The sequence below is a fragment of the Aedes aegypti genome, chromosome 3 (genome assembly GCF_002204515.2).
Source record: "Aedes aegypti strain LVP_AGWG chromosome 3, AaegL5.0 Primary Assembly, whole genome shotgun sequence".
NCBI classification, from domain to species: domain Eukaryota; kingdom Metazoa; phylum Arthropoda; class Insecta; order Diptera; family Culicidae; genus Aedes; species Aedes aegypti.
Window position 1 is genome coordinate 409,314,445 of NC_035109.1, and position 14,218 is coordinate 409,328,662.

General features: G+C 36.4%; 1 protein-coding gene across 1 annotated transcript; it reads right to left on the reverse strand.

The window, feature by feature from the left end:
• Positions 1 to 104: 104 nt before the first annotated feature.
• On the reverse strand, positions 105 to 14,003 carry LOC5573216 (porphobilinogen deaminase). Its single transcript, XM_001654381.2, has 4 exons — positions 13,641 to 14,003; positions 13,447 to 13,573; positions 13,306 to 13,378; positions 105 to 1,722 (listed from the first exon to the last, which is right to left on the reverse strand). The coding sequence occupies exons 2-4, from the start codon at positions 13,498 to 13,500 to the stop codon at positions 245 to 247; spliced, it is 1,605 nt and encodes a 534-aa protein (XP_001654431.1). The 5' UTR covers positions 13,501 to 13,573; positions 13,641 to 14,003; the 3' UTR covers positions 105 to 244.
• Positions 14,004 to 14,218: the final 215 nt, after the last annotated feature.

Below are 14,218 nucleotides of genomic sequence, written 5' to 3' on the forward strand. Positions count from 1 at the left end.
ACTGTACACTTAAAACTTGAACACGATCTAGCGCACAATTGTAGAATATCCGATCAGTGAGAAAAGTCTAGGAACATTGTCATCAAACAGCATTCGAATGAGCATTAATTTTTGCATTCGTTTATCCATAGAAAAAAAAACAATACATCAAAACTAGTAACAATATCAACTACTCTACCATATATAGCCCTATGGAATATTTTACCACTGCAAGAGAGAACCCCACCAATAGCGCTTCACACGGCTAGACTTTCGAGTGAATCTCGTTTTGAGCACATTTCATTACGTCCAGAGCACCTTTCGAAATCAAAAAGTGTGCCAACTGTTGGCCCAGCTTTTCGCATGCTTCAAACGACTCGTTTGGAACATTCTTGTTTCGATGCATGCCGCAAAAAAGGTGTTCACTGTTATCTTCCAGTTTGGGTGCTTCCCGTTGTACGTTTTCGTTGTAGTCTATAACTTTTGCCTGTGCCAGGAATGGACACTTGTCGGTGATGGGGTGATCTTGCTTATCTACGAGTAATTTCCCACTGATGGGACAGCTCATTCCTGTTTGCGAGGTTTGTTCAATCTTTTGCTCGGTGCTAACGTACGGACAATCTCCCATAAAATCAACTCCAACAGGGAAAGCGCTACTGGGACATAAAGCAGGTTTGCCATCGCCTTGTCCTTGCTCTGATGTCTTTTCAGCTTCTGATTGCTTTTGTAACTGGTTTGAATAAGGACACTTCTTAAACATCTCACCATGCACATCCATAAACTTGGTCATGGTTAATTTTTCAACAGCTTTTGAGCAGCCAGGTTGTAATAGTTCATCGACTATCTCCGGGCTCTTACGTTTAGCATCCGGTGAACTTGGTTCTGCTTCGCGAAGGGCGTTATCAACGACGTCCTCCGTTTTGCTCTTCTTCGCAGGTACACCATTGCCGTTATCTATATCTGATTGTTGCACGTGTTCAAGCTCAACAGAGCATCCGTCATCAGCTCGAATCTCTGTTTTTCCATCCAAGCTCCATACGGCGCCTTGGATATTGAGGTAGTTGGATTTTGAGTCATGCTTACGCTTCAGACTTGTACAAACAGCCACTGGGGCACTGCATCCTCCTCCCAGCGTTTTTAGGAAGCTTCTTTCCACCAGAATCTTGCACTGCGTTTCCAGATGACACAGTTTAGACAACATGTTCAGAATATACTCGTCGTTCGATCGACATTCTACAGCGAGCGCACCTTGACCAACGGCGTACAGTATCTCTGACGGTTCGATGACTTGATCAATTCGTTTTTCCCAACCCATTCGAACGAGGCCCGCTTGAGCTAGAACAATTCCAGCAAACTTTGAACCCTCGGCGTCCAATTTGGCCAAACGAGTATTCAAATTGCCTCGAATATCGCATACCACTAGATGTGGATGCAATCTCGCCAGCTGGGCAGAACGCCTTAGAGATGATGTCCCGATAACGGAACCCTTCGGCAATGTGGACAACGTTTTACCACGGAACTTTTCATTCAGTACTAAAGCATCGCGAGGATCCTCACGTTCTAGCACGGCGCCAATGGCCATTCCGATAGGCAGTGATGTTGGAAGGTCCTTCAAAGAGTGAACGACAAAGTCAACGCCACCATTCCTCAGAGCATCTTCCAAGTCTTTAGTGAATAACGATTTCTCACCAATCTTCGGCAGTGATTTATTCAGCACTCGGTCTCCAACAGTCGTCATAGTATCTGCAAAAAAAGTACTTGGGTAAGTTTAAAAAATGTTTTCTCATACAATGTTCATAATTTTCTAGTATATTTCTACATGCAATATTTATTTACACCACCACACAGATAACTCATTTTCCTTTGATTGATCAGCAAACATTATAAACTCAAACACAATTCACGTTTTGCAGTTACTATTAGGGTTTAAAGTTCATATAGAGACTTTTTCTTAATATGGGACTTCACAAACTTCATATTTTACCACAAAAATTTCAAAAATAGTGTGTTATTTTTTATATGCGTAGTAAAGTATATATTGAAACATGAATGTTGCGATGGAAAAAAGGTGTTGGTTCGCAAGTCCATGTGGGATAGTTCTCGCATAATTTATGATCTAGCCCTAAAGCCATTGGTAACCAAGTGTGTAGCTTGGTGTTACTAAGCAAACGGATGAATTTGTTTGTAATTTTTGAATGGATACTATGGCTGGAGAGAACAATCTCCTCTATCTTCCAGTGGTGATAGATTTTGTCGACGTCTATTAATTTACTTAAAAAGAACGATCTACACACTCGGTTGTCAATGGTTTTTAGGGCGAGATCATAACCAGGGTGTCTGCTCATTTACAGAAATGGAATTCCCTGAGATTTCCAGGTTTTTCCAGGTTAAAAATAAAAACAATTCCAGGTTGTACAAATTCTCCAAAATACATAAATGATTGGCGAATATTTGATTTTACATGCCTAAAAATTTAATTAAAAAAAATGCTTGAACAAAAAAGAAAACGATAAATTTGAAAAAAGTAAATAAAAGTATTTTTTATTTTAAAGGCCGGTTTGCTACTGACAAGAAAAGGAATCGCCTATCTCGATGCGTGGAAAATTCCTCCCAAGAAATGGTCAAGAAAATAACTTTTTTTCTGATCGCAGTACGCAGTTGAGAAGAAATGTCACTTCAAAGGGGGCTCTCAGTAGGAAATTTCTTGGCCCTTTCAGTCAAGGAATTTCTTTACTTTTCTTGAGTGAAACAGCATACTTAGCTTAATAATGAAAAATTTTATTATCAGCTTGTTCTAAACGTGTAGGCAAACAACATCAGATTTTTTTTTTTGATTTCCACAAAAAAACAATTATTTTTATCAAATGATCTTCTAGCGCCTTTAATCATCATAATCAGATATGAAGAAAATAGTCTATTCGAACTTAAGGGAAAAACCTTTCCCTTGAAATGGGATTCTGAATTATGGACACCAGCGATACACCCACAAAATTTGTCTAAAGGGCGTGTTGTATTTTTTTTTTTTTAGATTTTGTCTTGCGGAAATTGGATCTGGTAGCGTTTGATCGTCTTAGAAATAGATTTTAAAATACCTCTTGGTTAAAAAAAAAAACGAACTTGAACTAAAAAGAGACCATAAAGTACACCGGGGCAAGTTGAAAAAAGAATACTTGATGAAATTATTCTTAAGATTTTCTTGATTTTAGCATTTATAATCGGAAAAATCAATTCCAGTGTAATTTCCTACAAGACTTTTAGACTAATTAGAAAAATACCTGTAAGAATGACTGTAGTAATAATTGATGTGGAATCTTGAATGAAGTTTTGAAAAACCCATGAAGTTTGGAAGTATTATTTGAGAAATTATTAGACAAATGTTTGTACCACAGCAATGATATTTTGATGAAATGGTGTAGAAATTTTGGAGGAACTTAATGAGGAATTTCAGGTCATTTTTTAGGAATTTTGCAAAAGTTCACAAAAGATTCTATCGAATAATTCCTGAAGGAAGACATTTTGAGCAATTGCTGAAAGTAATCGTGGCTGATTTTTCATAGGAACTAGAAAAATATGGAAACTATGGAATAAACCTTTGTGGAAGAACTTCATTAACATTAACTTATTATTCATATGTGGTAAATCTCATAGAAGTAATAACTAAAAAAATCGGCGAATTAAATAATCAGTGGAGAAACATTTGAAGGAAATCCTGGGATAATCACTGTTATTTTTTTCAGAGTGATCTATGTAAAAATTACTGAAGGTAATAATGTTGCAGTGCTCTACGATTTTCTTGACAAAATTTGTGGCGGAATTCATTTGAGTATCCCTTGAAAAATTACTGGTAGCATCCCTCGAGAAGTTCATAAAGGTATTCCTAAAAGAATCACTAGAATACCTGAATCATTCCTTTAAATTTCCTCCAGAACTTGTAGAATAGTCAATAAACATTTTTTAGACAAATTAGAATGCTTTCAACCAAGTTTCATATGCTCATGAACGACACCCAACTGTAAATGGGAACTGTACTTGTACTTCCCCTTACCAACTTTCTAATCTCATGTTAGGATTAGAGTTAGTTAAAGAGTTAAGATAAGGATGAAATAATCTGAACATGTTTTTGTTGGATAAATATAAAATCGTTAAACAATTTAGGGACTGAACATCTCTAGTAGCTTCTTAACAGCGGTGCAGCCAAAAATGTGTATGATGGAAAAATTTTCTACCACAAAAGGACATATTCTACCTTGTATTAATGATTCAAAATAATTTCCCTGATTATGGTCGAAATTCCTTGAGAATTCCAGGTTGAATAAAATTCCCTGATAATTCCAAGTTTTTCCAGGTAGTAGACACCCTGATAAGTTAATGCTTTCAATAAAAGCGTTATTGAAAAATAGTATTATTAAAAGCCCTCTTTCTAAGTGGTCAGGCTACTGAGCTACCTGCAAAACAAAAAATCCATTCTTATTCATGTATTCGAATCCTCTGAGCAGAATCTCAATAGAGAAACTTAAAAGTAGATAGAGTACCTTGTACCTTTTAAATTCCGCTCCTAAATATTTATCTTTGACAGATACGCGTATTTCGACTACCACTTGCAGTTTTCTTCAGTGTCAGTTACTCGTATCCACAGTGGATACGAGTAACTGACACTGAAGAAGACTGCAAGTGGTAGTCGAAATACGCGTATCTGTCGAATATAAGCATTTAGGAGCGGAATTTAAAAGGTACAAGGTATTCCAAAAATTCCATGCTCACTAGCGCCGCCTGGTGGCATAATTCCGTATCAGACTGACCACCGCATGTTAGTAGTTCATGTTGTTCATCACAGAAAAAATGAAAGGAATCGGTTGAGAAACGGCAGAGATATACTGCCGTGAATCGCAAGTCAGTCCCATCTGTAAAAAGTAGGCATTGAGAAAATAGGCTGTGAAGCTTTCAAACTCGTTTTCCATACGAATATTCAAAAAATTCCAGAGAATTGAAACATGTTCAAATTTTAATTAAATTTTCACAATTTGCTTTTCACTACGATATCTTTACGAGAAAAATATAAAGACGATTAAAAAACGATTCATTTTTGTGTGAAACAGTCCGGGAATCCGTAGTGGGACTGATATGCGGTTACTTTTCGTTATGGGACAATTTGACTTGCTGTTTTTTCCTATTTTTTCTAAACAAATCATATTATCTCATTAGTGTAGCTGAAAGAGCATTGGAAGATATGTTGAAAACTGAACTCAACTCAATTTTGACAAAAATGCAGATGGGACTGACTTGCGATTCACGGCAGTATAGCTCTCTGAAGTTGACCATTTTGCATGGGAAAACGGCTTCGGTGCATTTTATATGTCCGATACTGTAGTACTGGTACGTTAACGGTATTCGGACAAATGTACCATTAGTAGTGCACCTCAGGAAAAAAACAGCTGAAATATGATGACAAAGTAATGTAATAATATGTGTTTTTAATGTATCAGTCGATAGATTTCATATCCTTCTATTATTCAAATGCATCACAATTTGTTTAAAATTTCCCTACGAAAATCCTTGTAACAATAATAGAAACATTGTTCCTGTTGTTCTAGTATGGTTCATTCAATGGTGCAAGCCATTGATTTCTTATGGTACCCTCCACTATGGATACTGATAATTATTATCAGATAATAGAAATACAGTCATCTCTCCCTTACTCGATATTTCGTTTCTCGATATCGAGTTAGAGAACCATAGTAAAAGTTGGTTTTCATGGCTACCTCGATTATCCCTTGGATCGCAGTTGCATTGATTTTATGTTCTGTAACTCGATACCTCCCTAACTCGATGGTCCCTTCAATATCGAGTAAGGGAGAGATGACTGCAGTGAGGCAAAAAAATTTAATAATTTCTTAAGGAATAATTATGATCTGGCGCCACAACGATTATTGTTGAATTTCATAAGTTTTACTTATGATTTTGGTGAAGCATTTTATTACTAAATTTTATAAGTCAACCAATGGAAATCTGTAACCAATTCAATGAAAATTGCATAATTTTATTTTTCAATAAATAATAATGTTAGCCTTTAATTTTAGGCGTGCTTACACGGTAAAAAATAAGCACCATGCTATCAATAGTTCTGCACTTGGATTTGCACTACTGTTGAATCTTGACAAAATCAAGGTAACAGCACTTGAATTCAACGTTGTATGTTTTGATTTGAAATAAAAAAAGTTAAAATAAACATTTCCGCCTGACCCAAGATTCGAACCACCAATCTTCGGAGTGCAAGTCTAGTGTCTTACCTCGACACCATCTCGCATCTGTTGAAAGGGGTTGAATCGATCTCAATCACTTTCTACAACGAGCTGTCAATGATTGCTTTTACACAAAAGACATGATGTTCAAAATCAACGACTTTTCACTTCAGAGTCTAGTTCTAGAGACAGTAGAGCAAATCCAAAGTTAGAACTCTTCAAATCATGGTGATTGGTGTTTTGAATTGAGTCAAGTTATCAATCTATTCAATCGAACGTGCTGATTTTTTACCGTGTAAAAATTGACATGTTTTGTTAACATGTGACCTACTCTCTACTAACGATCCTATAACATTTCCCCGAATACCATTACCCCGAAAACCATCACCCCGAAAGTCAATACCCCGAATGGTCAAGTACCCCGAAAACCAATACCCCGAAAACCATTACCCCGAATAGTCCGTTACCCCGAATACCATTTCCCCGAATGGACCATAACCCCGAATTTTCTTGGCACGAAAAATTGAAGATCCGACAAATGAATCCCATATACCTATTTCATAGAATTTTGATATTCATTTGAATTTTTGTTCTTAATGTTATCAAAGATTTATTATTCTTTTAATCAACAGCTATTCTTCATGAGCCAGGTGAGAACCCAAATTTTACTCACAGGCGTGTGCTTGATTTTGTGAGAATGATTGTGTTCACAGCAATAAATCATTTTTCGAACTGATGATAATGCTGACATGTTAATATTAGAGACCTTTCCCGCCCTCTTTCAAAAGCGTTATATTATTTGGTAATGTATAATTATATTTTTATATTGCTGGAGGCAATGCGAGTTCAACATATTCTAAAATGTCATTAGACTATGGTTTGAAAAATGTCAGATGAAAATGTTAACTGATATTAAACTGACCACTATTTCAAAAGTACATCGCTAAAGAACAGCCTATGATAAAAGAAGAAAAAAACACTGTTGAAAGCGTCAATAATTATGATGCCAACAACCACTTTGCTAGTGCAACTTCCGAAAGAATAGCCGATAACCAAAAGAAGGGCAAATCTCTTCTTGGAAATTGTAATACTGACAAGATGTAATACAGACAAGTAATGCAGGGGCTTATTTTCATTTATTTTTTGAAGTCACTGCCAACTTTGAATTTCGCTCAAGACAATTTTGTCAGTCGATTTTTTTACCGCTATTGCTCAAACTTCAACTCAAACGGTACAACTCGAAAGAACAGCCTATAACTCAATGAAGAGAAAATCATTGATTAAAATTTTTACACTGCCATTATACAACCTCGAAAGAACAGCCGATGTTTGAAAGAATAAAAAATCACCAATAGGAATAGTAGTAACTTAACTCTCCCTTACTCGATAGTCTGTATCTCGATATTTCCCCTAACTCGATGGAATGCGCGGTCCCTTCAATCTAGCATACTTTGATCCCTCTGTAAGTCGATACCTCTCTAACTCGATGTTCCCTAACTCGATGCGATCTGTTTCAGTTTCCTATGCAAGTTTACCTCTCTAACTCGATATTTTCATGGAAATTTCCAAATATTCTCCAAATGTTCATAAATTTCATAAATTTGATAATTATGATTATAGTGATAGTAAAATGAAGGTTCACAAGTCATTTCAGGGTGATAAAAAATTAAATTTTTGAAGACTATGCAAAAAGTGTCACGTTGGCAAATGTACAAAAAATTTACTATTTTTCACATTTAATTTACTATTTTACTTTGTCGAAACAATCAAAATTTCGAAAATTGAAAAAAAATGTGTTCTGTATTTCGATACCTCCCTAACTCGATGATCCTTTCAATATCGAGTTAGGGAGAGATAACTGTAGTTACTAAGCCGAAAACTTTCAGGCTCAAATTCGCGAGCTTCCTTGAAGAATTTCTTGAAGTGCATCACTCATTTTCGGGGAAGTGTCGTATTAGGGGAACTGGTTTTCGGGGTAATGGTTTTCGGGGTAATGTGTCATTCGGGGTAACGTTGCATTCGGGGTAATGGTTTTCGGGGTACTGGTTTTCGGGGAGATGGTTTTCGGGGTAATGGTATTCGGGGAAGTGTTATAGGACCCTACTAACTTGTACCCAACATCGATAGCGGGGCAGTTCCTCTAGCGATCGCTAGAAAAAATATTTCGTGTGATGGCTTTTAAATAATTCAAGGCTCTCACTTATGAAACTTATCCACAGTGGATACGAGTAACTGACACTGAAGAAGACTGCAAGTGGTAGTCGCAATACGCGTATCTGTCAAATATAAGCATTTAGGAGCGGAATTTAAAAGGTACAAGGTATTCCAAAAATTCCATGCTCACTAGCGCCGCCTGGTGGCATAATTCCGTATCAGACTGACCACCGCATGTTAGCCCTTGAGCTACCGAACAACTCTTCCGAATTCACCATCCTTCCAAAACATCAGGATCTAGAGATATGTTACAACTTTTGCATTATTATTCCTCACGGTTCATATAGTGTAAGTCAGAAAAGGCGCTCCTACCGGCCAAGTTCTCAACTAAAACTTTTAGTCTAAAAGGATGATCCTCAACTCCTAAAGTACCGAAGACAGTATTATTGTGCTATCTCTGACCGCATACGAGATATTCAACAACACCCCCAAATTGATGAAATCCCATAAGGTTTGGTCTCTATAACGCTCTAGTGTGTTTTACAGGAGTGTGCGTCGTTATGAGAATGCGTTCAATAGGAGACCCAACTGTAGTTTAATTTTGTGTTCATGAAAATTGGACAAAAAAAAACAAAGTAAAGAATAACAATACAAGTTCTGCACAAAAACTGTCTTCAATAAACTTGTTTTTGTATTCTATTCTATTCTAAGCGCTTGCACAGCCAATATTGTAAAGCATCCTAGAAATATCGGAATTTCTTCCAGTATTTTTCGTCAGTATTAATATTTGCAGCATATCGGTGATATGTTACAAATTCAGACTTCGGTTTGAAATTAATTCAAAAAATTACGGTGATCATTTCATCCACATAAGAATAATATAAAAAAACGCAAATATTTGAGTTTCAGGCAGCATTGGCTTAACCCCTCCCGCCCATGGTGTCTGTAGAGCTCCAAAACTTCCAACCTTTGTATCCTGAAAAATAACGAACAAAATAAAATTGTTTTCACCCTACTTCATAATTACACATTTCTCGCATACTCTGAGATAACGCCCTAAAAGCCATTGGTAGCCACGTGTGTAGCTCGTTGTTTCTGAGCAAAAGAAATAATAAGCATCCAAACCAACATCACGGGCAGATAGATAATGATCCTTTCTTCTCCATAGCGTTGTTAAATAGCATGAAAATCCATTCAAATGCTCAGAAACAACGAGCTACACACATGGTTACCAATGGCTTTTAGGGCGAGATCAGAAGTTATGCGAGATTTCCTCTTTCACTTCAATGCCTTATTTTAGGGATGCCAAGACATTGAGCCTGTTTCTTTACGAAAAATATGTATGAAGGAATGGGTTTTACTGGTCGAAAAATAGTACATGTTTTCGAAGCCTTACAAAACAAAGAGAACTGATTCCCATGGTAGCAATAAAAATATTTCCCAATAGATTTACTCTTTATTTGCTCTAACATATGTTCAGAAATGCTCAATTTAGTTTCGCAATAATTGAATTTGATGGAACTTGTATGGTGCACATGTGCACTACTGGGCGCACGGCACACAAAAAAGCGTAATATCGAAATTGTTTTTATCAGCTCAGTTTACAAACTTTACTGAAAAATCGTCAAGAAATAAGACAAGTCTTTACGAAAGCGGTGCAGAAAGTGATTTTATCGGATTTTTTTTATGAAGATACTGGTGCTTTGAATGGATTCAACGAAGTTACTAAAGAAGCAGCGAAAAGCTCTAAGCGTACTACGAAATCGATTAGATCCAGAAGTAAGTTCAAAATTAGAATCGTATTGTAAGCAGAATATATAGACCCTATACTAGGGACGTTCCGATATTGTGAAGTATCGATATTTGATTCGATACGATTATCGAATCAAAGTATCGATACCATCGATATATTGATTCAAAATATCGATATATCGGAATATCATATGATAGATTTGAATGGAGAAAAAATCCTATATCGCTTAGTGACCTGAATTTAGTTTCCCAAGAGTCAATAAAAATCTTCGGATATTCAAGATTATTGGTATTTTAACCGATATGCAGGCTTGACATCATTAGAGTTCGGTGAAATACTCTAGAGCAGCGTGCTGCCTTTGCTTCTTTGCGAGGGAGCGCTTCCAAGCAGGCGACAAAAAATGAGCGAGCAAGATGCAGCACAAAACACAACAGAGTAAAATTCCATCAAAAAAGGGTGCTCTGACAACTCCCCGAGGACTGCCTTGTTCGGGCGGCAGACTCAAGAGTTCGTTTGAAGTGTGAGTAAAGGTGAGCATCGCAACAGAAGATAGAGAGTACCGTAATCCGGGGTATCATTGATCAGCGGGGTACCGTAAATTCGGGTTAAATTGATCAGTAGGGTGAAATTGATCACACTGTCACACGATTTTATTTCTTCCCAATGGAACACAAAAATCAATGTAACCTACAGTGAATGAACGTTGTTTGTCGTAACTATTGTCGAATTGTATGTAGTGAGGTTTTTTGCGTTAAATAATTTTCATATCTATGAATATAATGTGATATATCAAAATCATGTTCGGTGCAGTATCGACAAACATCCATAAACTTCTTGTTCTAAGCAAGGATTGGAACATGGTATAAACCTGAAAGTTTGTAAGGATGCTTAATATATTTCCCCAAACCAGATTTCATCATCAAAGCTCGTAACAATTTGCTCATTCGGCTGAAATAATTGAATTTCTTTTCGATATCAGGAAATTCTTTAGGAAATTGCCTTCATTTAGGCGTTTTCCGCGTAATTCTTTAAATTTAATCATTCATCATTTCTATGAGTATTGTATTGTTAAGAATTTGGCAAGCATATTCGGATTCAGGGAACTCTAATTCAGTATGTAGAGTTGTTTTAAGAGCTAACAATAATCGCATTGACAAGTGATCAATTTCACCCCGAAATGGAATCCCTAGATTTTTTATTTTGGATATGATTTTTAACACTAAAATCACATTTGTTAGAAAATTTCGGTTCATGAGCCTATGGGGCTCACCGTCGTACTTGTTTCCCTGCACTTAGTTGTTTGGCATTGGCAACATTATAGAAAACAAGAAAGAAAAACCATGAAAAATGATCAATTTCACCTGAAATTACGGTAACATTGATCGGCAAGACTCATCTCATCAAAAATACGTATTATCATTTATTGATGAAACATTTCCAAATTATGAATGGTGCTTCTCTTTCTTATATTCATGAGCTAATGAAAGTTAATGTTTTTGAGAAAATTGAGTTCACCTTATACGTAAATTTATCAACTTTTTGAAATAATGATTTTAATTGTTAAGGATGACACTACCGAAGATTCATGTCTCACACAAGTTTTGCAAAAGATATAAGCAAGGAAAATGTGATTCTTACTAAAAATGGCATCGCCGAAAACGATTCCGTTGTCAAAACTTTTATAAGTATGCTCAATTAGGCAACATTACCGAATTACTGTTAAGAATGTAGAATTCCCTTAGGAAATTGCCTACCTTTAGGCGTATTCCGTGGTTCGAGGTGTTTTTAATTTTAAAATAACTCAAAAAGTAAATGACTTGTAAGCGTTTGGCCTTCATATTCGGCTTCAGGGGCCATGGTTTAAGTAAGTAACGACATTTTCAGTATTACCGAACTTTGTTTAAATATGTGATCAATGTTACCCCATATCAGATAATTCAAAAAATCGCCTAAAACATTTTTTTTAACATGCTTCAATCTGTCAATTAACAAAATACAGTATATTGTCTCGAGCTATGGGTGGCAGTACTTGTTTTAAAAATATAAAATTTGCAACATTTGCATTTTCAAACGAAATATTAAAGAAACATTCAGAAAAATGATCAATGTTACCCCGGATTACGGTACCTGAAAAATTCCTCGCATTTTTTTAAACTCTCACTTGAATCGCTAGAGGATCTGTGTTGAAAATTTTGAGTTCAATTTTCACTCCTCAGAAAAACGGCAAAATCGCCTCCTCTTTGCATCGCAGAGGAGTTTCTATCAAGTCTGCCGATATGGACATGAACATCCTCTGTTTAGGTACATTATAGTACAATACGAACGGTAACTATTTTTTGAAATACATAAAAAAATAAAATATGTATGGAGAAAACTTTACAATTGTTTTCTTTTGTATTAATGTACGATATATCGGAAGGAAATATCGATATCACCGATATATTGAATAGGAAATATCGATACCAAAATATCGAATATCGAAAGTAAAATATCGATATTCCGATATATCGGAAGTATCGGAATGTCCCTACCTATACAAATTCCGATATCGTACACTTTATCATTGTCCCGAAGGAGATGACACGGAAGTGGAGAATTTGGATATGAGCAATGATGAAGCTAAAGTAATCCAGTTTACGGTACTTCTACTGTAAGAAAACATCGAAGAATTGGTTATACTTATGTAACGAGTTAGGTAAATGAAAAGATAAGAAACGACAATTACAAAAGCGTTTGAAGAAAGCCCATCTGAAAAAATACGTTGGAGCCATAAAGTACTCTAAGTTCCCGGTGGTGCATCAGAGCCACCACCTCATATTTGATTTTATGTTACCTTGAACACTAATTCATAGTTCAAAAAAGCCATGGGCGGGATAGAGTTAAGCGGCTTTCTCTCTGGAAAGAGATGAAGACCTGTATTCTAAAGAGTAAGGATAGTAATCATTATTGTGACCCACTTTACTCGGTTCATATTTCAGACATTCTTCTAATTTAGTACGTCGTAACTATCACTTCCCATTTGTGCAAATAAAGCAAATATGCAGCTGTGAGGTGAATGAGCCGTTAGAGTTGAAAAATATTTGTATTTGAGAATTACATCGAACAATGTGTATGAACTGTCATTTTTTTGCCCCACCTGTCCCAGGATAACTATCTTAACAAATTTAGTTAAATACTCACGAATCTCATACTGCACGTCCGGATTGAGTTTTTGCAAGCAAGCAATCACATGTTTGGTTTGAATTAGCGCCAACTGCAGAAGAATATCCCTTATCGTATAGACTGTCATTTAGGAAAAGTATAGATGCCAATCATAATTACCTCGCTTTTTCGTGAGCCAACCCTGATAACATGTTCCTTCGATGCTCCGGTCATCTTGAATGTGCTTCTATCACCTTCGCCTGAAGGCCAGCCTTAGTTCCTTAGTTGGGGAGTGGTAGACAAGAAACTAGAAGTAAAATAAGACCGATACGATCTACAAAAAGATAATCACTCAAATTGCTGTGTCAGCTTACTCAAGTGCCTATGATTAGGTGTTGCCTAAGTCAAAGAGACAGAGAGAGAGAGACCCGCTAAATGTCGCTCCACGACTGGTCTGCTTCTAACACTCGACAGAGATGTAGATCTCCGTTCAACATTCACTTCCTTACTACGATTATACTATGCGGACACTCCCAACTGGATATATCAATGAACTGTTTCAATAAATCACTCTAATTTATAACACTCTCGTAAAAACATCACATTCAGTAGTTGTTTTGTTAATTTAAATGATATTCCATTCGAACTGGACCAAAAAACTGCACTTGAAATTCTTTTACATAACGAAGTGTCCACGAGTCGATATGATACTGCTGGATGTGTAAAGGGGTGGCGATTCGGTTTTGCCCATGCTTCGTCTCAGTTTGCGTGGTGTGCGTGTATGTACACGAAGTACATAAAGCTGCACACCAACTAAAAGATGTGTCAAACGCTACACACTAAAATTAAATGGCATAGACATGTGTTAGAGTCTCACATAGTCTGGAAATTTTGTCACTCGCACGGAGAAAATCATGTTAGCATCTTGAGTACATAGGGTAAACGCTCCCAT